General features: G+C 53.1%; 2 protein-coding genes across 2 annotated transcripts; both read left to right on the top strand.

The window, feature by feature from the left end:
• Positions 1 to 606: 606 nt before the first annotated feature.
• Positions 607 to 5,593, top strand: LOC147221990 (prostacyclin synthase-like). Its single transcript, XM_086168747.1, has 10 exons — positions 607 to 793; positions 881 to 1,004; positions 1,792 to 1,970; positions 2,588 to 2,731; positions 2,925 to 3,052; positions 3,541 to 3,722; positions 4,123 to 4,282; positions 4,365 to 4,546; positions 4,663 to 4,814; positions 4,901 to 5,593. Exons 1-10 carry the CDS (start codon positions 714 to 716, stop codon positions 5,049 to 5,051), a joined length of 1,482 nt encoding a protein of 493 aa, XP_086024873.1. The 5' UTR covers positions 607 to 713; the 3' UTR covers positions 5,052 to 5,593.
• Positions 5,594 to 7,326: 1,733 nt separating this feature from the next.
• On the top strand, positions 7,327 to 25,005 carry LOC147221989 (potassium voltage-gated channel subfamily B member 1-like). Its single transcript, XM_086168775.1, has 2 exons — positions 7,327 to 7,884; positions 21,086 to 25,005. The coding sequence occupies exons 1-2, from the start codon at positions 7,345 to 7,347 to the stop codon at positions 22,646 to 22,648; spliced, it is 2,103 nt and encodes a 700-aa protein (XP_086024901.1). The 5' UTR covers positions 7,327 to 7,344; the 3' UTR covers positions 22,649 to 25,005.
• The last annotated feature ends 254 nt before the right edge of the window (positions 25,006 to 25,259 follow it).

Raw genomic sequence — 25,259 nt, 5'->3', positions numbered from 1 at the left:
TCCGAGCGGCGCCGGACACTCTGGGCCACCGTAAACACTTTTATCCTCGTGTGTGTGTGTGTGTGTGTGTGTGTGTGTGTGTGCGCGTGTGTGTGTGTGCGTGTGTGTGTGTGACAGCCAGCATGCCTACTGCTAACCGCACTCAGGTGTGATAAAGGTGACTCTTTTGTTTTTTCTTCTTCTTCTTCATGGTGATTAATTTTATGTAACCATGACGACAGGAGGTCGTGACCTTTCCCCCCCTCGCTGACAAATTTATCTGTAAACAAAGCTGCGAGTCCAAACGGCTGCTTCTGGATCATCTAACATCTGTCTAGAATCACTGTGTGTCTCTGTGTGTGTGTAAAAAAGTCAAATAAACATGAGTTGAAGTGAAAGGCGTTTTCACGGGGTGTGGGGGGGGAAAGTGTGATTTCCTCCATGACGTCATCGCGTGGGAGAAATACTTTTGAGAGAGAAAAAAAAAAAATAAAAAAATAAATAACTTGGCAGAGAAAGTGGTTTTACTCGTCCGTTGTTACCGGAGAAGGAAATCGCGCCAGTGCGTGGATCTCGAGGTCCCGTGGGTTCGCGGCTCCCGGCGTGGACGCGACCGAGTTGCTCAACGACCGGTGACGTCAGCGCCGGGGGTGGGGGAAACGGCGTGAGATAAAAAGCACGTGCAGACGGGGTGGAAGGGAAGAAGGTGCGACGACCGCATACCGTGACGCGACATGCCGTGGGTCCTCCTGCTGCTGATCCACGTCCTGCTCCTCTGCCTGCTGCTGCTGAAGAGGAGGACGACCCGCACCAGGTGAGGCGTCCGACACACACATCCGGGCTGTTTCTTGCGTGAGTGTGTGTGTTCATGCGTGTGTGTGTGTGTGTGTGTGTGTGTCAGACTGCAGAGTGAGCCCCCCCTGGACAAAGGCCTGCTCCCCTGGCTCGGACATGCCTTCGAGTTCGGCAGGGACGCGTCCGGATTCCTGGAGCGGATGAAGCGGAAACACGGAGATATATTCACGGTGCGTGTGTGTGCGTGTGTGTGTGCAACTTTTTCTTTTAGTTGTCGTTCGGTCGAATCCTAAACACACACACATACATGCGTGTGTGTCAAGGGATTCGTCAAAAAAGATTATTTGTGCTTCCTTTCTTTCAGGTGTCACACACACACACACCCCTATAGACACACATATATAGCTATATATATATGTGTGTGTCTGTGTGTGTGGTCCCAGATATTAGGCATTATTTGTAAATATTTTGTTACCTACTTCTTTCAGCTCATATATATATGTACATATATATTTTTTGTTCACAAATACACACATGTAAACATATATGTACAGGACTGTCTCAGAAAATTAGAATATTGTGATAAAGTTCTAATATTTTGAGATAGGATTTTTGAGTTTTCCTAAGATGTAAGCCATAATCAGCAATATTAAAATAATAAAAGGCTTGAAATATTTCAGTTGTAATGAATCCAGAACGTATGACATTTTTGTTTTTGTACTTGCATTACAGAAGATAAAGAACTTTATCACAATATTCTAATTTTCTGAGACAGTCCTGTAGATACAGATGTGTATATATATATTTGTATTACATATATTTGATCTGGATATATGTAATACGTGTCTGTCCAGGGATTTTGGATTATTTTGTGCCACCTCCTTTCAGCTTATATACATATATATATATACACACATGTGTGTGTGTGTGTACACAATATAACAAATTAATGTTATTATCATATTTATTATCTGGTGATGATACGTCGGTGTGACTTCCTGTTTGTGTGGCGTGCAGGTGTGTGTGGCCGGACGCTACGTCACGGTGCTGATGGACCCGCACTCCTTCGACGCCGTGCTGGGCGACACCGAGCGTCTGGACTTCACGCGTTACGCCCAGGTCCTCATGGAGCGGATCTTCTGCCTGCGGCTGCCGAGCCGCCACCGGCCGGAGGAAGCGAAAGCCGTGATGAAAACGTACGCCAACCCCCCCCCTCCCTCGCTCGTGAATGGTTCGGTCCAAACTGAAGCTTATCAATAATGATAATAATTAGAATAATAATACATTTAAGGCTCCTTAGATGACGCCGTATATACATGTACACAAAACCCGGATTTAAAAGACACAATCACAATAAAAGTAGTTTAAATGATAAATAAAAGTGGCATCAGGTGGAATAAATCACTTTAAGCAGGGTTTACAGTATTTATCCGATTATCACCCAAAAACTCCATCGCCTGTCAAATTTTATAATGATTATCATTCATACTTATCGCATAACTATACAATTGATACATATTTATCATGTCGTATCTACGCCCGTGTCTATACCTCCCCCCTCCCAAGGGAATGGTTCAGTCCAAACTGAGGATTATTATTATTAACACTACAAATAACTCCACTGTCTTTCACAAGTTGTGTTATTACAAAGTATATTATGTAGTATTTACCTCCCCGACCCGTCTGGAAAGCTGTCCAGATTAAAATCATGTAACCGCAGACTTTAAAAGAAAAGTGTGCCGGGCCAAATCAACAAGATGTGAAACGATTAGCCCGTCATCGTGATTGACGCGTTTCCCGCCGGCGTCCGCAGGCACTTCCAAGGCGTGAACCTCGCCGCCCTCATGGACGCCACGAGCAGGCAGCTGCAGGTCCTGCTGCGAGCCGAAGCTCCTCCGAACCGGAAAGACTGGAAGGAGGAGGGGCTGTTCGACTTCTCCTACAGGGTGCTCTTCAAGTAAGACGGCGTTTACGACACACACACACACACACACACACGTCCGAAAAGGCCCCCGGGGGTCGGAGGACTTGTTTGTAAACACGCGGCGGCGGCGACGACGGGCTTTGACGCAAATATTCAGGCACCGCCGTGTGTGTGTGTGTGTGTGTGTGTTTTGCATCAACGTGTCAAACATTGCTTCCCCCTTCAGGTCCGGCTACCTGACCCTTTTCGGCGGCGAGCAGAACAACAACGGCGCCGATCCCTCGCACGTCTACAAGGAGTACCGGAAGTTCGACGGCCTGCTGACCAAGATGGCGCGCGGGACGCTCGGCCCGGGTATGACGACATCCCCTTCCTCCTCGCCCCCGCCCCCGAAATTTAAAACGGCGGTAAAATCACGGCGAAACTCTCCCGTGTCTGAACGTGCAGGAGGAAACCGTGTTGAGAAAGAAAAAAAAAAAAAAAACATTACGAAATCACGTTATTCCCTTTGTTTCAAACTTGCCGGAACTACTTTCCTGACTAATCTCCTTCACGAACCCCCTCGCCGCCGCCGCCGCCGCCGCGAGGTGTATCAGATTTACGTCACCATGGCAGCACGCCGATGAGTCACGCAGCATAACAAGCCCGCTTCCATTATGTCACCGTCGCGGGTCTATTTACCCCCGGTTTCCACGGCGACTACTCAGTCACGGTTCACATATGTCGTCTCCACGCCCCTGATTGGTCGGATCGGGTTCGCACCCGCAGCTGACCCGTTGACCCCCACCTCGGCGGCGCGACAACTTCCTGTTTTAACCCGAGTTTCCTCCCGTGCGCCGCAGAGGAGAGGCGGACGGCGCGGGACGTCCGGCGCCGGCTTTGGGACTTCCTGACCCCGGCGGGGCTGACGGAGGACTCGGGTTCGAGCCCGTGGCTTTACGCCTACCGGCGCCTCCTGCAGGAAGACGGCGCCGACGAGGAGACGCAGCGGCGGGCGGCGCTGCTCCAGCTCTGGGCCACGCAGGTGAGTCCGAGGGCGAGTCAACCGGCGAGTTTTTGGCGAAAAAGCGACACTGTTTGGAGCGGCGTCTGCACGCTTCGGCCACACGGGGGCGCTGTCGTCACACGTTTCGCCGCAGCCGAGTCCAAAAGTAGCGGGTCGCTAAACGGCTGTTATTTTTAAACTAAACAATCACTGGGATGGTGATTCCCTGCTAATTAGCTCGCCGCTAATCATACTTCAATGTGAGATGAGAACAACTTTATTAATCCCGAAGGAAATCGTCGTGCCAGAGTTTCAAGTAAAAAACAGTAATAGATAATAGTGGAAAGGAGGAAGAATAAGAAATATAATGAAATATAAATTGTCTTAGCTGTTAGCAGTAACTAGAAAATGTGACGGCGTCTCCCCTCCCGCGCCGCAGGGTAACGTCGGACCCGCCGCTTTTTGGATGCTGGCCTTCCTGCTGACGGACGCCGAAGCGCTGGCGGCGGTGAGACGGGAGTTCAGCGCCGCGGCGCCGCCGCCGCCGCCACACCCTGAAATGTCGCGGCTGGACGCGACCGTCAGGACGCCGGTGTTCGGTGAGGCCGCCGCTCCGCTAGCGAGCGAAATATATCGTGACGGCGTGAGCGAGATCGACTTTTAATGTCGCCCCCCGTCTAGACAGCGCCTTGGAGGAGACGCTCCGGCTCACCGCCGCCCCCTTCATCACCAGAGAAGTTCTGCAGGAGAAGACGCTCCGCATGGCCGACGGCGAGGAGTACCGCCTGAGGAAGGGGGACAGGGTGTGCTTGTTCCCGTTCACCAGCCCGCAGATGGACGGCGAGATCCACCCCCAGCCGAAGGTCGGCGGTCCTATCGATCTTCTGGGTTTAACCGGATTAGCCTAGCAGAGCCACGCGGCTAACTGGCGTGGGAAGGTGGAGGTGTTCTTGTTCTGACTGGTGCGTTCCCTCTGCAGACGTTCAAGCACAGGCGCTTCCTGAACGCGGACGGCTCGCCCAAGACGGACTTCTACAAGGCGGGGAGGCGGCTGAGGTACTACAGCATGCCGTGGGGGGCCGGGGCTAACGGCTGCGTGGGCAAGCGCTTCGCCATCAACACCATCAGACAGTGAGTGGCTCATGCCGCGGCTCGGAATCGCCCTCGCTTCCCGGGGACGGCTAACGCTAATGCTAACCCGCTCGCCCGCCCCCCAGGTTCGTCTACATGGTCCTGACCCATCTGGAGATGGAGCCGTGCGACCCGGAAGCCTCGCCGCCGGAAGGGGACGCCGGCCGCTACGGGTTCGGGATGCTGCAGCCGCGGGGGGACCTTCTCGTGAGATACAAAGCCAGGGACGCAAGCTAAGGGGAGGCCATCGCTCCCTCCACATCTGTACATTTCAGCTCTCCATCCGCCTCCCGTGTATTCTTATTTATATCCTGCGGTTCCGTTATTATTTATCAATAAAAAAAAAAAAAAAAAAAAAAAAAAAAACCCGGCGCCCTCTGATTGGAGGGGGGAAACAGGAAGTGAGGCGTGCAGCGAGGGGAACGCAGGAACTCTGAACAGAACCAGATGCACTTTTGTGTCACAGGCACAGGCCTGCGGCGTGTGTTTGTGTGTGTGTGTGTGTGTGTGTGTGTGTGTGGTCGCCGAGTGGAAAGTTTGGATCTGTTTATCAGTCGGGGCACCGGCGGTCAGGATTTTAAACCCCCGCCGGGTCATGTGACCCGTTCACGTCACGGCGTGCGTTTGTAGATTCCTTCATGTTTTTCCTCTCCACGTCTCCTGACGGTGTGCCGGTATTTGTTTGGTGACATCACAAATATTTATTAAAGTGATTTATTTATTATGCATTTATCTATCTACTTATTTATTATTTAATAAACACTTCAGATTCAATCAAATATTTGCCTTTTTTATTTGTTTTTTGTACTTAAACATGACACACACTCCATTTTGGTCTAATTTGTTTATCATTATCATTGAATTTGTTTATTTGGCTTATTTATTATATGTTTTTTATTTTTTATCTATATGGCTTTTCATTGATTCTTTATTTTTCGTTTATTTTTTTTAGATATCCAAGTACCGGAATAGATTTATTTGTGTTTATTGTTTTGTTGTTTTTTTTTTTTGTTATTATTATACTAAACTCCCAATTCCTTCCTCACTTCCTGCATCCGGTTGAAAAGAAGCCACGCGTTCCTCGTACCGGAAACGCGCACCGGCCGTGCGGGGGTTAAAAGAAAGAGCGAGAGAAAGAAAGAGAGAGAGAGAGAGAGAGAGAGGGAACCGGGACGGGCTGCGTGAAATAAACCCGCAGATCCCGGTGGCGGTCAGAGGCGGCGGCCAGCGCACGGAGCGTCAGCGGCCGCGGACGGAAGAACCGGCTCCCGCCGCCACCTGTGGACTCGGAACCGGACGGACCGGACGGAGTACCGGGGGCGTCGGGATGCGCGGGGTGGCTCCCGGTGGGCGCGCACAAACGGGCGACCTGCACCGACCAGGCAAGTCAACCCCCCCCCCCCCCCCCCCCACACACACACACACACACTCCGCCCCCGTCCGATTTCCGTTAAAAATTCCGTTAAAAATTCGCCAAAAAAAGTCTGACTTTGCGCTGGTTTGAGCCTGACTTTAACGAGTTTCTTTGCGCACACGCTTCTCTAGCCCGCGTGTCGATATTAACCCTTCACATCCCACTTCCGTGTGTGTGTGTGTGTGTGTGTGTGTGTGTGTGTGTGTGTGAGAGAGAGAGAGAGAGAGAGAGAGAGAGAGACCCGAATACTTCCGGGTTTGCGCCGAGCCTTTTCAGCACCGGTGCCCCGGCGGACAGCGACCGGCGCCGGGGTTTACAGCCGGGAGGGTGCGCTTCAGCACCGGACAGCGCTCCTCCTCCTCCTCCTCCTCCTCTTCTTCTTCCTCCTCTCCTCCTCTTTCTCCTCTTCCTTTTCCTCCACCTCTTCCCCCTCATCTTCTTCTTCTTCATCCCCCTCTTCATCGTCCACCCTTCTCTTTCTCTTCTTCCTCCTCCACCACCTCCTCCCAATTCCCTTCCTCCTCTCCTCCCTTTCTTCCTCTTCCTCTTCCTCCTCTTCTTCTTCGTCCTCCTCCTCTTCATCCACCCTTCTTCCACTTTTCTTCCTCTTCCCCATCCTCTTCCTCCTCCATCCTTCACTTTCTCCTCTTCCCCCTCCACCTCTTCCACCCTCTTCTTGCTCCTCCTCTTCCTCTTTCTCTTCCTCTTTCTCCTCCTCTTCCTCCCTCCCTTTTTTCTTCCTCTTCCTCCTCATCTTCCACCCTCTTCTTCCTCTTCCTCTTTCTCCTCCTCTTCCTCCCTACCTTTCTTCTTCTTCCTCCTCAACTTCCTCCAGCCTTCTTCCTCTTCCTTCTCCTCCTCCTCTTCCTCCTCCATTTCTTCTTCTTCCTCCTCATCTTCCACCCTCTTCTTCCTCCTCCATCTTTGTCAGCAGGACCTTCCGCGAGTGTGAAAGCTGATTAGAAGTGACGAGTGGATGAAGCACCTGACGTTCTTCCCTGTGCTCCTGCAGGAGTCCAGGCCTGATGAGGTCGCCCCGACCTCCTGACCCTCGCCCGCTGTGATTGGCCGCGCCCCCTCCCCCGCCCCCTCCCCGCCCGCTCCCTCCCGGCGACCATGATGAAGGCGGAGCCTCGGCCGGCGCCGGACGCGGCGGCCATCATCCGGAGCAAACGCTCCCGCCGGGTGCGGCTGAACGTCGGGGGTCTTCTGCACGAGGTCCTCTGGAGGACCTTGGACCGGCTGCCGCGCACCAGGCTGGGCAAGCTGAAGGACTGCAACACCCACGACTCCGTCATGGAGATCTGCGACGACTACAGCCTGGAGGACAACGAGTTCTTCTTCGACCGCCACCCGGGAGCCTTCACCTCCATCCTCAACTTCTACCGCACGGGGAAGCTCCACATGATGGAGGAGATGTGCGCGTTGTCCTTCAGCCAGGAGCTGGACTTCTGGGGCATCGACGAGATCTACCTGGAGTCCTGCTGCCAGGCGCGGTACCACCAGAAGAAGGAGCAGATGAACGAGGAGCTGAAACGGGAGGCGGAGAACATGAGGGAGAGGGAGGGCGAGGACTTCACCACCACCTGCTGCTCCGCTAAGCGGAAGAAGCTGTGGGACCTCCTGGAGAAGCCCAGCTCCTCCTTCGCCGCCAAGGTAAGACGACCTCCGAGGTTCTCGGAGGAACTCACGGGGCGTTCGCGGTTCCCAACGAGGACGTTCTTGGAGGATCCGGAGGGCGTAGAACCTCCAGAAGCTCTTCTACGTCAGCTAACTGTTAGCTTGTTTAGCTAGGTCCACTTGTTGGAGTATTATTGCATTTTTAAATCACCACCTCCTCCACCGCTTGACGTTGGTTCAACCAGCTTCTGATGGAGACCACCTCCATCTTCACCCACCAGGATCCACGGACGTTTTTCCAACGCCGACTTAGCGAGGGTCAATATCCAATCAGGATGCTCAAAATGACCACATCGCGCTTGTGCACCTCCGCCGTCGTCGTCGCTTTTTTCTTTTTCATCAAACGCAACTTAAAGTGATCATCTGACCGAGCCATCGGGAGAGCGTCGGAGATTTCCGAGCGCACCCCCCTCGGCGAGTGTGTGTGTGTGTGTGTGTGTGTGTGGATAAAAACCCCGCTCAGCATTCCAGTCACAAGGCACCGTGGTCAAATCGCAACTAAGAGGAACTTCAAACACTTCCTTGAACCGGCGCTGCTGCATTATTCATCTCCTCGTCCGGCTCCCTCCACCGCGCCGCCTCCTAATTATTCCCCTAAATATTAAATCGCATCCTTCCACCTGCCGTCCTCCTCCCGTCTGGTTTTCACCCTCGCCCATCCGGGAAAGGCAACGCTTTTTCTCTCCGCCTGAGGAGGCGCCATCTGCGCCGATGCTAATCGCTTTGTTTCCCCCCCCGGTGGCTAGCTAGCTAGCTAGCTAGCTAGCTGCACACGGGTCCGAACGGCTCGGCCGGTTTGAAAGCTTCACGGCTGGAACATCTGCTCGCCGCCTTCTGGTCCCCACGGCGCCGGGAGATGCAGATGCCGGAGGGCGTTCAAAGCGGAGGAGCTCCGCAGGGGTTCGTCGCAGGGCCGCTGTGATTGCGGGCTAAAATCGCTGCTTCGCGGTGAAGAGCCAATCGCAGGGGGCGGGAGGCGGGGCTAGACCAGCTGTTTAGAGCTCAGAACCTTCCGACTGGAAAGCAAGGATTCTCACCTCCTCCCGTTGCCACGTCGACGGGAAGGGGCGCCGTGGAAACGGGGCGATCAATATGAGATCAGAGCTTGCAGGGACCCCCTGGTGGCAGGGGAGGGAACTGCACCCAAAACACACCTCCGATGTTAGCGTCACCCTGAGCGTGCAGGCGGAGCTCAAATGTGACAGCGTGCGTGTGTGTGTGTGTGTGTGTGTGCGTGGAGTCACACACTCCTGTTGCAGTCACACCAACACCCCCATTCCGCTCCTCCTCCACCCCCCATCTCTATTTTTGTCAGAATTGGAGGAAATCAATGGCGAAGGCATTAAGATGAAACACAAACCGGGTTGACTTGAGGACGGGCTGTCGGCCAGCCAATAGGGACGGACGTGTGACCTGCCACAAGGTCGGGGGGGGGGGGGGGCGGCGGATTCGCACCGGGCGTGCACACCCCCTCAAAAGCGAAGCCATGGCGCCGCCATGTTTAACTTCGTTTTAGCCACGGCGTCAACAAAACCAATGAAGCATTCCCGGCGGCCATCTTTCTTGAGGGCATATTAATAACCAGGTGGGGGGGGGGGTCTCCCATGCACGTCTCTTCAGCCGCATCCTAGAGTGATTCCACGCTGTTGCCGCCACCACCGTGTTAAAAGTATCTCAGAATTTCAACTGTGGCGTCAATCGAAATAATGAAGCATTCCTGGCGGCCATCTTTTTTTTGGGCATACCAATAACCAGGTGGGGGAGTGGGGGGGTCGCCCGTGCACACCTCTTGTTCTGCACCATAGAGCGATGCCACGCCATGTTAAAAGCCTTTCTCCGATGTTTTCGATCATGGTGCAACAAAAATAATGAAGCATGCGCGGCGGCCATCTTTCTTGAGGGCATATTAGTAAGCAGGTGAGGGGGTGGTGGTGGGGCGTCACCCATGCACGTCTCTTCTGCTGCATCCCAGAGTGATTCCACTCTGTTGCCGCTACCACCGTGATAATCTCACAGAATTTCAACTGTGGCGTCAACAAAAATAACGAGGCCTTCCCGGCGGCCATCTTTTGTGTGGGCATATTGTAGGGGGGGGGGGGGGGGGGGTCATCCGTGCACACTTCTTCAGGTGCATCATAGAGCAATGCCATGTCGTCCCCACCGCCGCCGCCATGTTAAAAGTCTCTTTCAGTTGTTTTCAGCCACGGCGTCAACAGAAATAACAGAGCGTTCCCGGCGGCCATCTTTATTGTGGGCATATGAATAACCAGAGGGCCTTTTTCTCCTTCCTCTCCTCTCATCACTCAAAGCAAATCAGGGAGCGCGCTAATCGGGGGTTCTATAAATAACCACGGCGTTGTTATTTACATCAATACACACAGTTAATCCCCTAAAGTCTCTCATGTGCCCCCCCCGATAATTAGGGGGGGGGGGCGCCCAGCTCTAATTATTAGCCAGGATTCACATTTAATAAGTGAGCAGCCATATGAGCGATAATAAATGGATCAGTGATAACACAAACACACACACACACTCAGACACAGGGGAGGCTCTGAATGTTCTTCTGCAGAGGAACATCTAGATGTTACAGTTTCGTCTCCTTCAAGCTCCCAGTCAGATCCCCCATCCCCCCCCCCCCACAAGATGATTAATGTCCCGCAGCCTAAAAATACCTCCATTGATGGAGGTGGAGGTGGAGGTGGAGGTCATGTCTGCACCTCGAGATCTTCTAATAAGTCAGTAGATGTTCTCCTACCTGGGTTCTCCACATTCTCCATCTTCAGGCCAAACACAGCAGGTGTGGCTCTGCATGTGATTGACAGGTGAGACGTCCAGCTTAAGCCCCGCCTCTTCCCCTTTATGCCAGCCGGGATTGGCTAACGACCGCCCATGTGACCCCGCGTATGAATTTCCCACCGGCGGAAAGTTGTTGTTTTTTGTTTCCATGGAGATAGGTAGTTTAGCACATTAGCTTATCGTGCACGCCAGCTGACACACACACACACACACACACACATTCCCACTGCCTGGTATCTCTCCACTGACAGACCTGCATGCAGTTTTCCTGCAACAAAGCCTTATCTCCTCACCGTCCACACACACTCACACACACACACACACACATACGCGTCCAGTGGAAGTGTGTCTTCCTTGTTTTGGCGAGGCGTTGGAGGAAGGGGGGGGTCAACCGCGGCGGGACGGAGACACAAGTACGCCGCCGCAGAGCTTCATCCATTATTTAGCCCGGGCTGTCAGGAGGGGGAGAGAGCGACGGTGCGCATGTGTGTGTGTGTGTGTGTGTGTGTGTGTGTGTGTGTGTCATCTGCACAGGAAGTAGCCAGCGCCGGTTCAGAATCTAGTATCCAAAATCACTGCGCGCTTAAAGTTCTTCTTAAGCTGGTGCTGTAAATTACACCCACCTCCACCTCCAACCTCTGAGACAAAAAGGGTTGAACGCCGTTGAATAAAGCGATTCATTCCCGACTTCGGGCGCCGCGCTATATTTAGCCGTCATTTGACCTCTGACCCCCGAGGCGGAAAGTACCAGGATGTAATCCCTCCGTCGCTGTTTTCACAAATTAATGGAGCGGTAATCACCCCGAACGCGATACAGACCCGCAACACTTGAGCTAGGTGGGTGTCAATTAACACCCATCACACACACACACACACACACACACACACACACACAGGTCTCACACTATTGGGCATCACTTGAGCCGTGGTGACTGAATTACAGCCTTACAGTTGCCGCTGCGCTTCACTTTGCACGGATTGATGGGTGCTGGTGGCGCGAACCTCCATCGTGTGTGTGTGTGTGAGTGTGTGTGAGGGTTCTCCTGATGCTCCAAGTCAGGAAACACTTAAAATTCCACAATTGCTGATTTTATAGCGCTGGAGTTTACGTGGCCTTCTAGCTCCCCCCCCCCCCCCCCCGCCCGGTGCGCCAAATGGTTCGGCCCGGCGCCGGGGCGGATGCCATCTTGCCTCTGCTGTGTTTTGATCTCGCCACTTCGGCACGCCGTCGTTTGAGGACCGCGGGAGAAGCAGCTGTTCCATCGGGGAGCCATCTGTGTTCCCAGAGTGTGTGTGTGTGTTTTTATGTGTGTGTGTGTGTGACGTTCAAGGAGTCTCTCGTGGAGCTCTCCATGATCTCCTGCCTGGGTTCTCCAGCTTCTCCTTCCGCTGTCCACAAACAGTCAGCAGGTTCATGACGGCCATGTGATTGACAGGTAGCCGGTCCAGAATAAGCCCCGCCCCCTCGCCCCAACGCCAGCTGGGATTGGCTGCAGCCACCCCTTCGGCTCAATTACTGACCGGCGTGAACTTTTCTTCAAATTGTTGTGCTCGTTAGATGTTCCAGTCAGTATCTCCGCCTCAGTATGTGTGTGTGTGTGTGTGTGTGTGTGTGTGTGTGTGTGTCCTCGGCAGGAAACCAACCGCACCCCCCGCCGCCCACCCGTCCAGAACTTCCTCGGGACTTGAGATGTTCCCAAAGTTCTAACTCAGTTTCAGGCTGATTGCCGTTACGCTGGCTGACAGATGAGTGTGTGTGCGTGTGTGTGTGTGTGTGTGTGTGTGTTGTGGAAAACAAGCATTTCTGGGTCAGAATCTTAGCAGATTTTGTTTCTATTTAAAACGCTTTTTCTTTTCCTTGTTTTCTTTTTTTATTTTTTCATCCGAAGCGTGTCTGCCCTTTCATCCTCCGCCTCGGAAACAAGTTCTCAATTAGGGACGCGATGGATCGTGCACACACACGCACACACACACACACACACACACATGCACGCGCACACATACATGCACGCGCACACACACACACACGCGCAAGAAGAGCAAAGTTCAATTAAAATGATGCGGCGCGAGATGAGATCAAAGGCCTCGCTGTGTTTCTTTTTTTTCCCGATAATCGATGGCGGCGGCGGCGGCGAGCTCGTCGAGCGCGTTCATTTGTCGGGATGGCGTTCGCCGCCGGTCGAAGACGCCTGCGGTTGTGATGAAAACAGCCAGGGAGACGATCGACGTGGAAATCGACGTTTTTGGCTCCGGAGAGTAGACTGAGCCCGTCGTTGCTGTTTGTCGTTTGCTATCAAAGATGGGAGCTACGCTAGCCTGTGTTAGCTACCACTAGCATGCTAGCATGTCACTTCAAATTGACAAGGGGTTCTTTTTTTATAAAGAATACAAAATCCTTGACGTTGTTTCCCTCGGATAACCTCTCCGTTAGCGCCGCTAACCGCCACAGACATCGAAACCAGAACTTTAGCTTAAACCACAACTTTAGTTTGAAAGTGAAGGAGGCACCGTGTGTGTGTGTGTGTGTGTGTGTGGGGGGGGGGGTGTGTGACCTCAAAGATGGCCGCCACAGGAGCGCTTGGTAAAATTCGCAACGCCAAAATCTGCGAATTCTGGAAACAGATTTTGCATCTTCATTGGCCACTTCCTACTTCCCAGTTCCTGTCAATCTCCAGCGAATCACATGGCGTGTTCTCTGGCCCCGCCCCCTTTTTTTTTCCTCCCTCTCCTCCCGGGGGTGTCGGTCGTGTCAGAGCGCCAAAGCCACGAGTTGCGTAAACTGATCGGAAAATTGAAAGGGTTGACAATCGGTTAAGAAACTGATCACCACTGGTGCACTGTGACATGTATGCTCCCGAACGCCATCAACCCCTCCGTCCTCCAGAACAGGAAGAAGTCAGAATCGAATCGGCGCTTCACTATCGCCTGACAGTAAACAAACAGACGCAGAGATATTGAGGACGAGCTTGATTCTCTGGATTTCCAGGTCAGAAGGTCAAATTTGGGCGCCCTTCTGCCTCGACCGCTCAGGGTAGAAAGGGAGAGTCTACTATATTACCAGTTGCGCTAACAGCTAAATAGCCGAATAGCTCCAATAAGAGCTTTTATATTCATAAAAAAAATAACGATCAAACCACGACCCCGGGAAGCTACCCAATGAGAGCTAGGCTAACGCTAATTATAAGTGTTTTCAAAAAGCAACACTTTAGTGGGCGACCTTCTGCCTCGACCGCTCAAGGTAGAAAGGGAGAGTTTACTATATTACCAGTTGCGCTAACAGCTAAATAGCCAAATAGCTACAATAAGACCTTTTATATTCATAAAAAAAAATGACGATCAAGCCACGCCCCCGGGAAGCTACCCAATGAGAGCTAGCGGCTAGGCTAGCACTAATTACAAGCGTTTTCAAAAAGCAACACTTTTGTGGGCGGCCTTCTGCCTCGACCCGGGCTATCGGCGCTAGTTGTCACCTATCAGGAACTCAATCCTGGATTTATCCGGCTAACTCCGAATAAATCAAGCCGGGCTTTGTGTATCGCATCCCGGCACGTCGCCGATGTCCGGCCGCCTCCTCATCAACCCGGATCAAGATCGGCATTACGGAGAAATCCCGGAATCCCGCGGAAACCCCGTCTAATTCCCGCAAAAGCGCCGCCAAATCTCGGACAGATTTGCCCGCTAATCTCACAACTTGGAATAAAAAAAAAGAAATAAAATAAAGAAGAGATTACGGCGGCGCCAAATGAGGATACTCGGTGAACGGGCGGTACTGCAAATCCCCGGTTTTATTACTTTTAAGTACTTTGGCGGCTTCGAATTTCACAATAAGACGCCTCGTCAATGGAACGGGTTGATTCCTAGCTGGGATTAACTTCGGAGGGATTCGGTTTCAAAATAAAACTTTCCAGAACAATCAGAGGATTCCCTCCGCCGCCGCGCCGCGACCTTATATTAACCATCGCGGCGTTTATTCGGATTATTATGGGTTGTCTTATTGCTACGCCTCCGCCGCCGAGCCCGGCGAGATGCACATTAACTCGTCCCCGCTGGCCGGGGAAATATTTCTCCAGCCATCTTTGAAATAAATGAGTACATCACCCAGTGTGTGTGTGTGTGTGTGTGTGTGTGTGTGTGTGTGTGTGTGTGTGATGGGGTGGGGTCGGCAGATGCGCCCACAGCGGGAAGGCCAGATTAGTTGTGGCGAGGATCACGGCTGCAAATTAAAAACAGCTGCCTGATTGATTTCTGTCGCTGACGTAGGAGTGGACAGTCAACTGTGTGTGTGTGTGTGTGTGTGTGTGTGCGCACACGCATGTATGTGCGTACATAGACACATATATGTATTTATGTACTTCTTTGTATGTACATATGTACATGCATATACATATAGTGTATATATATATCCATGTATGAGTGTATGCATATATATGTGTGTGTGTATCTATATGTGTGTGTGTGTGTGCGCGTGTGTGTGTGTGTGTGTGTGTGTGTGCATACATAGACACATATATGTATTTATGTACTTCTTTGTATGCAGAAATTTCATATATGTACATGCATATACATATAGTGTATATGTATGTGCATATATGAGTGTATGCATATACGTGTATAAATGTGTGTGTGTGTGTGTGTGTGAATGTATGAATGTACTTAGAGACATGTGTATGTATATACATCTTTGCCTGTATATATTTCATATATGTACATGCATATACATATATGTGCATATATGAGTGTAAGTGTGTGTGTGTATGTGTGTGTGCGTGTATGTGTGTGTGTGCATGCATATAAGCTCTGTGTGCATGGGCATGAGCGCATGTGAATGTGTGAACATGAAATGTTGTATGTGCATGTGTGCAGTATTTATGCATATGTATTTGCGTCAGTGAGTGTTCGGTGTGTGTGTGTGTGTGTGTGTGTGTGTGTGTGTGTGTGTCTGTCTGGGGGTCAGAGAGCTCCTTGTAAGGCTGTAATTGGCAGCGTTGGCGTTCTTGACCGTCAGCCAGTTTACAACCAGCTGGATGGATATGAGCAGTGTGTGCAGCATCAAGCACTAGGCTGACGTCTGTTTAGTCCCATCACACACACACACACACACACACACACACACACACACACACACACACACACACACACACACACAAGGAGTGCAGCTCTCTCTTTGCCTGTCACGCCTGGGAAACCCAAGAGTCATGGGCTGAGTGTGTGTTTAACCCCGGTTCCTCTGGTCTCCTGGCACCGGCCTCCATCTTGCGTCCAGGGTTCCAGGCCGACATCCCATAATTCATCCTCCCGTTCTGCTTCCAAACTCTCCCCGGAGTCTCCGGCGGTACTTTTAGAGTTTATTCTGTGTTCACTTTCATCGGAAAAAACACAGATGATCAGAAACGTGTCAAAGTAGTCGACTGAGTCCTTGCGCGCGCGCGTGTGTATGTGTGTGTGTGTGTGTGTGTGTGTGTGTGTGTGTGTGTTGCGGGAGGGCTAGACTTCCTGTTGTATCTCCGCCCGACAAATCAGGGGTGTTAAATTGGCTCCCCGATGCTGCGGGTGAGACGAGCAGAACCGACCGTCGGACGCCGTCGGACGCCAAACCCCCCCCCGCCGCCGCCGCCGCCGCTCAGCGTGCAAAATAAAAGAAATGTTGCCATGGAAACTGTCACCAGAGCGACACACACCGATGATGTGCGCCGTCCCCCCCCCCCCCCCCCCCCCCTCCCGCGAGTAGCTTTGGGTTTGTGGGTTCAACCACGCCGTATCCTATAAACGTAGTGGAGGGCATAAGCCGGGAAGCCCCGCCTCCTGCGGTCCAGGGGGCGGAGCCACCAGCAGGGTCACCTCCGATCCAGGAGCCATGAATGTTTCATCCATCCTCCCATCTGCCCCTCCAAAACCTGGTCATTTATCATTTTTGATGGAAAATAGGCCACTTTTTTATGCTTGTTGCCTTGGGACCCGTCTAACGCCTGGATACATCACACACACACACACACACACACACACACACACACACACACACATGGGGACACACACACACACTTCCAACATCTCTCTCCTGTCCCTCTTTCTGCATTATGTATCTATGACCTCCCTTTACCACTGGAGGAGCAGGTTTCTCAGAGTGGCACAGCTGGACACACACACACACACACACACACACACACTCACACACACACACACACACACAGACGACCCAGTGGTCAGGCGAGTCGCTGGCCGCGCCCTTCCACTCATGCTGAATGATTCAGGAGACACCGGCTCCCGGCAGGTGTTTCACCTCCGCAAGATGAAAAATACATGCCGACAGGACGGGTGTGTGACGGGGCGTGGGAGTTAGCTTAGCATAGCGCTGTTTTGTTGTTTTTTTTTTTTTTGGTCTGTGTGTGTGTGTTTTTCTGCGTTAAGTGCTGGATGCTCCACGGGAGATCTGCAGGCGAGGGAGGGGGGGGGGCTTTTAAAAGAAACCCCCATCCCTGCAACCACTATTTCCATATATATATATATAAAAAAGTGTGTGTGTGTGTGTGTGTGTTCACCCTGGACCGTGATGTCTCTAGTGAACCAGAGAACATAGAAGCTCCGCTCAGAATCCAACCGGCGACCTTCTGGCTGCTGCGCCACGGAAGTGTTTCAGAAAAAACGAGCGACCGCGTGAGGCTCTCGGATGACATCCCTGACAGACGACACTGCCGGCAGCTATCATGCTAATGGAATAATTTGCCGTCTCGGAAGGCGGTGGAGGCGGTGGAGGAGGTGGAGGGTTGTTTACTCGCTTTCCCGCCGGAGGAGGAAGAGGAAGAGGGGGTGGTGGTGATGCATCGCGCTCCCATGACGGTTGACTTAAGGTTCATTCACGCGTGTGTTCGCGGGCACGTTGTTTTTGGATGCTGCTCTCCGCGTCCACTAGGGGGCGCCGCAGAGCTCAGAGGAAACAAAGATGGCGCCGTTCTAAAAACGGGATTTTTCTCCTCGCCGCGTTTTTTTTTTTTTTTTTTTTTTTTGCTCCTTTGCACTCTGCGCAACAGCGCCCCCTGGTGGCCCCCGGAGGTACTGCGCCCTTTGCCGCGTTTGTTGTCATGGTCACTGCGAGTTATGAATTGAACGAGATTCAATTTTAGCACGCCGCCGGTTGCCGCGGATACAGCCGCGAAGCCGTAGAGCATCGCGTGGCGGCTCCCGCCTCTCCTGTTTCAGGCCGCTGACATCAAATCTTGTCACAGGAACCGTCAGGTCGCCGGGGTCACGGGAGACAGGAAACCCGCCAGCCGTTATTAGCTGTCAGCGGACACCGGCGTCCATGTTGGCGGTATCGGACTTCACGTCCCGTCGCGACGGCGCAACAGAGGCTAGCGCTCGGCGCGTCGAGGCGGCCCGGACGAAAAGCGAGCTATTTCCTGCGCGGAAGGCGGGAATTTTCGCACCGGGCGCCGACGCCAAATGGCCCTGTTTTCAGAGCCCGCTGGTGATTCAGCGCCGCGGCTTCTGTTGTGCTTCTCTGTTTGTCTGCCAGCGCCGCCGTCGGCTTCGGGCGGGGCGAAGAGGAGCGGGAACAATAGACAGCTGGAGGTTTTCTAAAAAACAGAAAACAAAAGCGAAAGCGCGGGGAACGAGAGGGGCGGCCATTCACTCGTCCGCAATCACACAACCGATGTTTCCTCACTGAGGAGCCACACATGAAATACATCAAGATTGTTTTCGTCTTGAAGAAACCGATTTCACCGCCTTACGGATCCATAAGTGAGAGGGTGAACGGTTGAACGTCTCCATATTAAATGTAAACGAATGAATGAATGGTTGTGTGTCTCCATATATGAAAGGGTGAACGTCATATGTATCTACATGTGAATGAATGAGTGAATGAATGGTTGTATGTCTCTATATGTGATTTAGTGAATGTTCATATGTCTATATATGACATGTGAATGAATGAGTGAATTTGGTATGTCTCTACATCATATGTGAAATGACTGTTTATAGAGTGAATGAGTGAATGGTTGTAATTCTCGAAAAAACATGTGAATGAACGAATGAATGAACGAACAAATGAATGAATGAATGTTCCTATCTGTGAATGAATGGTTGTATAATTATAGAGTGAATGAGTGAATGGTTGTAATTCTCGATAAAACATGTGAACGAACGAATGAACGAACGAACGAACGAACGAACGAATGAATGAATGAATGAATGAATGTCCCTATCTGTGAATGAATGGTTGTATAATTATAGAATGAATGAGTGAATGGTTTTATGTCCCAATACAACATGTGAATGAATGGCTGTGTGTCTGTATATGTGAATGGTCACATGTCTGTACGTGGCGCCGTGATTGGTCCAGGGTGAACCCCTTCTCCCGGCCAATCACAGACGGGATAGGCTCCCGGGTGCTTCCAGAAGAAACATCTTGATTCTTCAGACAGGAAGTAGTTATCTTGGCGACACGAGTCGCACGTCGCTCTTCTCACTTCCTCACGATTTTTATCTACGCCGCTGTCACTTCCTCTCCTCTCACTCCATGTGTGCGCCGCTGCCCGTCTCCATGGAAACCAGGTCGGGAAGACTGTCATGAAAGCAGGCGGCGTGGTGGTGGCGGTGGGGGGGTGAAAGTACCAGGACATAAAAAAAAAAATAAAACACCTTCACGCCGCTCAGAAGACGCCGGCAGCCTCCGGCGCCGTGATCCATCACCGCCTCCGGAGCGCCGCCCTGCAGCTCGGACGCAAAGGTGGAAGACGCCGTCCACAACCGGAGAAGCCAAAGAGTTGAGTTCTCCTCCAGGGGTGGATCTCACGGTGTTTTTGTTTAGCTCCTGCAGCAGGAACGTGAAGGTTTCTCCGAGGTGAACGTCCCCAGAAGGTGTTTACGGCCCCGCGGAGAATCCGACCCCCTCGGCGAGGGTTTTTCTCCTTTTCTTCATCTCGTCTTTGTTTACCGGCACAGACGTTCATTTCCTCCCGCAAAAACACAAACAACAGCAGCGGCGCCTGCAGGAGGGGGTCAGATGTTCCACCCGAGGACCGGAAAACATCTACAGGCAGATGGCAGGGGGACCGCCGCAGGTGCGAGCTCGGGCCGGAGGCGGGGCTTAACCTTCGCCGGTCAGCTGTCAATCACAGACATCAAGTCACGCCGATGGGTGTCTTCAACGAACCTGCTAACTGAAGATGGAGAACCAGTCAGTTTGTTCTAGCGGGGTGTTTTTGAACTAAAAGCAGTGCTACAGGTGTGTGTGTGTGTGTGTGTGTGTGTGTGTGTGTGTGTGTGCGCCCAGGCTATCGAAGCAGCGGCGGCTAACTCCAGCTAACTCCACTGAAATGCACTCCTGCCTCTCCGCGACCTCTGGCATCCAATTCCACACATCCATCTCACTCCTTCACACACCTACGCCGGCCGTGCACGATCGTGCACGATGACGGCGTGCCAGGCGCCCGTCCTTGGCACCCCGCCTCCGCGTCGGCTCGCTAGCCACCCCCCGCCGGGGGCAACGCTAAGCTAGATTAGCGTTGATCTGATGAGTTTCCACTGCACTGCCTGTTTTAGATCCTTCCTCTTCCACTTCCTCTTTCTCTTCCACTTCCTCTTCCTCTTTCTCTTCCACTTCCTCGCCGCTAATGCTTCATTTTAACACCCCGCCCCCACCCCAGGGGGGGGGCGACGATTACCCCGCGATAAGAGCGCTCCTCCTAACGGCCCGAGCTCACATCCATCATTTCGATGTCCGCGGGTCCCGATCGCTATTTCCAGGAACAGCTCCCGTTGGGTTTAAGTTTCTTCCTCCTCCTCCTCCTCCTCCTCCTCGAAGGCGACCCTTCCAGATTAGCCGGAGCTTATGACCGCTGAGTGTCACCTGGGAATAATCCGCGTCCGTCCACGTTGACCTTGCGTTGGATTTCACTCGGACCCCCCCCCCCCCCCCCCCCCCCCCGGGCTATAATCGGACCGTGCATCGAGCAGAAGAGATTAAAATAATAAATAAATGATTAAGAACCTACCCGAGAGATCATATTATCTCCGACCCCGTTTCCTTGAGAACGCTGACGCGGCGGTTTGTCATCCGACCACAAGGGGGCGCCGGCGAGCGGAAACCTGGGGTGCGACATTGGAGCGGTTTAACCTTGAGCATGTAGTTCAGGGGCGGCTAATTTTAGCGGGTCTGCCATTTTTTCCCCCCAAACTCTGCAAGGAGTGTGTGTGTGTGTGTGTGTGTGTGTGTGTGTGTGTGAGGGGAAGTCCTTGACATTTTTTAAATGCACTGAAAATCTCCAGCCTTGAGGAACCTCCGCCGATGTTCCCGCGAAGACGCCCGTTAGCTCGCAGCTACACGTAGGCTAACGGCTAACGGCTAATGGCGACTCTCTGGCTTTTTCTCCGATCTTTCCAGATCCTGGCCATCATCTCCATCCTCTTCATCGTGCTGTCCACCATCGCCTTGTCCCTGAACACGCTGCCGGAGCTGCAGTACACGGACGAGTTCGGCCACGCCACCGACAACCCGCAGCTCGCCCACGTGGAAGCCGTGTGCATCGCCTGGTTCACCATGGAGTACCTGCTGCGCTTCCTCTCCTCCCCCAACAAGTGGAAGTTCTTCAAGGGCCCGCTGAACATCATCGACCTTCTGGCCATCCTGCCCTACTACGTCACCATCTTCCTGACCGAGTCCAACAAGAGCGTGCTGCAGTTCCAGAACGTGCGCCGCGTGGTGCAGATCTTCCGCATCATGCGGATCCTGCGCATTTTGAAGCTGGCGCGTCACTCCACGGGCCTCCAGTCGCTGGGCTTCACCCTCCGGAGGAGCTACAACGAGCTGGGGCTGCTCATCCTCTTCCTGGCCATGGGCATCATGATCTTCTCCAGCCTGGTCTTCTTCGCCGAGAAGGACGAGGAGGACACCAAGTTCAAGAGCATCCCGGCCTCGTTCTGGTGGGCCACCATCACCATGACCACCGTGGGCTACGGCGACATCTACCCGAAAACCCTGCTCGGGAAGATCGTCGGGGGGCTTTGCTGCATCGCCGGCGTGCTGGTGATCGCCCTGCCCATCCCCATCATCGTCAACAACTTCTCCGAGTTCTACAAGGAGCAGAAGAGGCAGGAGAAGGCCATCAAGAGGAGGGAGGCGCTGGAGAGAGCAAAGAGGAACGGCAGCATCATCTCCATGAACATGAAGGACATGGAGCTCGTGGTGGAGAAAGAGGAGGAGAAGGCGCAGGACAACCACCTCTCGCCGCCGCCGCCGCGGCAGGACCCGGACGACCCGGATGGAAACCCGGCGACGGCGAAGCCCCCCGGAACCCCCCGGCGCCTCAGCGCCCAGAAGCTGGAGGAGATGTACAACCAGATGACCATCAGGGAGAAGGCGGCGCCGGGCCGGAGGCGCAGGGCGGAGTTCGAGATGGCCGCCGTGGCGGTCGACGGCGCGGCGGAAGCGGAGGCGCCGACGGACGCCAGGAGCGCATCCAGCGTGGACAGCTTCATCAGCTGCGCCATCGACTTCCCCGACTGGCCGGCGGGACACCCGGGCGGGCGGGTCAGTGCCAGCCCCGCCCTGGCGCCCACCCCGGAGTACGAACCGGAGAGCGGCGCCACGCCGCCGAAGCCGGCGAAGATCCAACCGCTCAAGGTGAAGTTCCGACGCGGGGACGACCTCGGGCCGGGCGCCGTCTCCGACGCCTCCTCGGCGCAGAGCCCGGAGGTGTCGGCGTACACCACGGCCAGCAGCGGGACGCCGAGCCGCAGCCCCGACGGCGTCCCGCCCGCCGTCTTCACCTTCCACGACGCCTCCATCAGCAAGTTCATCGACGCCGACACCGACGAGGAGGAGCACCAGCCCTCGCAGAGACTCCCGAGGAGCGCCAACCACGCCCCCAGGAGGAAGCCGGGGAACGGCGCCGCGCCGGCGGACGGGCGGGAGAACCACGTGGCTCGGGGACCGCAGTCGCCGTGATGGCGTCCGGACGGCGTCAAAACCAATGGCATTACAGAGTTATCACCTTTGGGAAAAGCTATATACAGATTTATTTATACATATATAACATATATATACATATAGTTTGCTTCCTTCCTGGAAACTGGCCTTACTTCCTGTTTCATCGCCGGTGTTTCCTGTTTTGATTTCTTTCCCTTCTCATCCCCGCCATCCAGAACGCCATCGTCGAAAACCGGAACCCGGAGATTCTTCCTCCGTTTGTTTAGTTTACCTGTCCACGCACCCGTGTGTGTGTGTGTGTGTGTGTGTGTGTGTGTCCTCCGTCCCGGATCGGCGTCCTGGTTCCCTCGGAGACGTTGTGCAGAAAACGGAAGTGATCTATATTTTTAAGATATTTTCTAAACAGACGGCCTCCCAGGTTGACGTGCTAAGCTAGTTTTTTGCGTTCAGGCCCGCGCGCTTTTCCCACGCCGTAGCGGTTAGCACGGTTCGCTAGCGTCCGTCCCTTTACCCGCGCACGACGTGGACAACCAAAGACTCTGAGGACAGCAGCCGTAAACCTCGTTTTGTTTTTTCGTAACAGCGGATGTTGCTTCGGGGGGGCTTGACTTGGAAAACACGAGCCGCTCTGGATCTTCACATCGCTAACCTGGTTAGCCGTGAAGCGGCGGCGGCGGCATGGAGGAGGAGGAGGAGGGGACGGGGGTCAGTATTTCCTCCCGGCGGCGTTCTCCGTCCTGACACGGTGTTTACGCACCATGACTTAGGGATCTCCTGTGCCTTCGCTCTCCGTCTCCTGGACCGTAAACGGAGAACCCGGTCCCGGTTCTCCGCCGCCGCCGTACGTCTTCGGGGTTTTTGCGGGAGGGGAACGAACAGGTGCGCCGGCTCACCCCGGCTGAGTGTACGCCGCTGTTTCCATGGCGACGGGGAGCGGATGGCTCGCATTTGGATGCGAGCTGATTTGCAGAGACGGCGAGGGGGGAAACGCACGCCGTTTACATTCTTTGTTTCCTTCTGCCGCTTTCCTACGTCCAAACAGTAGCCGGGGATCTGCGGGGCCTCGTCGGGCCCCCGGCTGCATCTCCGAGAGCCTTCCCCTTTATTTTAGAAAAAAAAAAAAAAAAAAAAATAGATGGATAAATAAATAAACAAACACAGATGACGCCGATGGAAGAATGACAACGCAGGAAAAAAAAAATATCGATGCATCCGACCGAGGAGGGGTTCATCTCCGGGATTCTATTAATAATGTGAGCGCAATGGAAGGTGGCGGGGCTGCAGATGAGGCTCGGTTTCAGTGCGTGTGTGTGTGTGTGTGTGTGTGTGTGTGAAGCAAGGGGGAGTGTCGGTGTCATGGAGTTCTTAGGAGCAAACTTTGTAACAGAGGCTAACAGGGCCGCTCGGCTTACAGGAAACCGCCGTCGGTGGCGGCGGCGGCGGCGGAGGGGGCGATGGAGGACGTCGCTGGCTAATGGGATAAAAACGTCAAAGTGACATGTTGTCATCTGATTTCCACTCCAAGAGGAGTTTCTTCTTCTTCTGCATCTTCTTCCTCCCTCTGCAAAGGGGGAGGCATTAGCATTCGTTACACAACAGTGGCCCGGCAGTAAATACCAACAAACCGGCGAGGGGGGAGGAGGAAGGCGAAGCGGCTTCCCCTCTAATAGGACAGTTTTCTCTCCTCCGGGTGAATCCGAGCACAATCGCTACTCCCTCCATCTTCATCTCCTCCTTACTTTCTGCAGCCTCCTTCCCGCCCGCCGCGTCGCTAACGTGCTAACGGCGCGGCGGAAGGTTAACAATCAAATTACCCACCCCTCGCAAAAAAAAAAAAAAAAAAAAAAAAAAGTGGAAATAAAAATAAAGGAAGGAGAAGCGAGCACGGATGGGACCTGGAGGTTTTTTTTTTTTTTTTTTCCAAAGTGTTTGAGAGGAGGTTGCAGCCAAACACAGGTGAATGATGTCTCTGTCAGTGTGTGTGTGTGTGTGTGCCGATTCTCCCGTGTGTGTGTGTGTCTGTTTTGTAAGGTTTCATACTTTGTACTAGCTTGAGTTTGTAGAAGTGTCCCTCCGTGGTGTGTGCCCCCCCCCCTCGGCCTCCCAGATGCTCCACACATGTAGCTCTAGAAAAGACTCTGCACAGGGCGGCACTTCTGGATTTCAAACGGGAAACAGATTTGTTTGTTTTTATTTTCTTTTTGAATCAGCCCGACCTCTTTCTACCGAACGACGCTTAATAAAAAGACGAGAATCCCGAGTTCCTCCGCTGCACCGTGTGTTTGTCCCAGAAGAGGTGCGACAGCGCCCTCTAGTGGCGTGACGCGGTATTACATTTAGATTGTATTTATAATAAAATAATATAATAAAATAACCTTAAGTACTTTATTATTCTTCCTCTGAAGCATTTATTTGTATTTTCTCATTCACAATTTTTTTTCTAATTCACACACTCGTGGGAGTGTAGTTCCCCTAAACGAAAAGATCCCACGCAATGTCTGTTAACACCCCCCCTCCTGCTCACACACACACACACACACACACACACACACACACACACACACACACACACACGCACACACACACGCGCGCGCGCACGGATGAGTGGACACGGGACCTACATACTTAC

Source organism: Fistularia commersonii, chromosome 21 (assembly GCF_037954325.1).
Source record: "Fistularia commersonii isolate RoL2024-O1a breed Wild chromosome 21, RoL_Fcom_v1.0, whole genome shotgun sequence".
Taxonomy (NCBI): Eukaryota; Metazoa; Chordata; class Actinopteri; order Syngnathiformes; family Fistulariidae; genus Fistularia; species Fistularia commersonii.
The sequence above is the reverse complement of the archived record's forward strand: the minus strand, read 5'-3'. Positions and strand labels throughout refer to the sequence as shown.

What these genes read in the sequence shown, in the direction of transcription:
- LOC147221990 (XM_086168747.1), top strand. Translation starts at nt 714, where the DNA reads ATGCCGTGGGTCCTCCTGCTGCTGATCCACGTCCTGCTCCTCTGCCTG. An exon ending in GCGAAAGCCGTGATGAAAAC is followed by an intron (nt 1,971 to 2,587) that starts GTACGCCAACCC and finishes CGGCGTCCGCAG; the next exon opens with GCACTTCCAAGGCGTGAACC. An exon ending in TCCAGCTCTGGGCCACGCAG is followed by an intron (nt 3,723 to 4,122) that starts GTGAGTCCGAGG and finishes CCCGCGCCGCAG; the next exon opens with GGTAACGTCGGACCCGCCGC.
- LOC147221989 (XM_086168775.1), top strand. Translation starts at nt 7,345, where the DNA reads ATGATGAAGGCGGAGCCTCGGCCGGCGCCGGACGCGGCGGCCATCATC. An exon ending in GCTCCTCCTTCGCCGCCAAG is followed by an intron (nt 7,885 to 21,085) that starts GTAAGACGACCT and finishes CGATCTTTCCAG; the next exon opens with ATCCTGGCCATCATCTCCAT.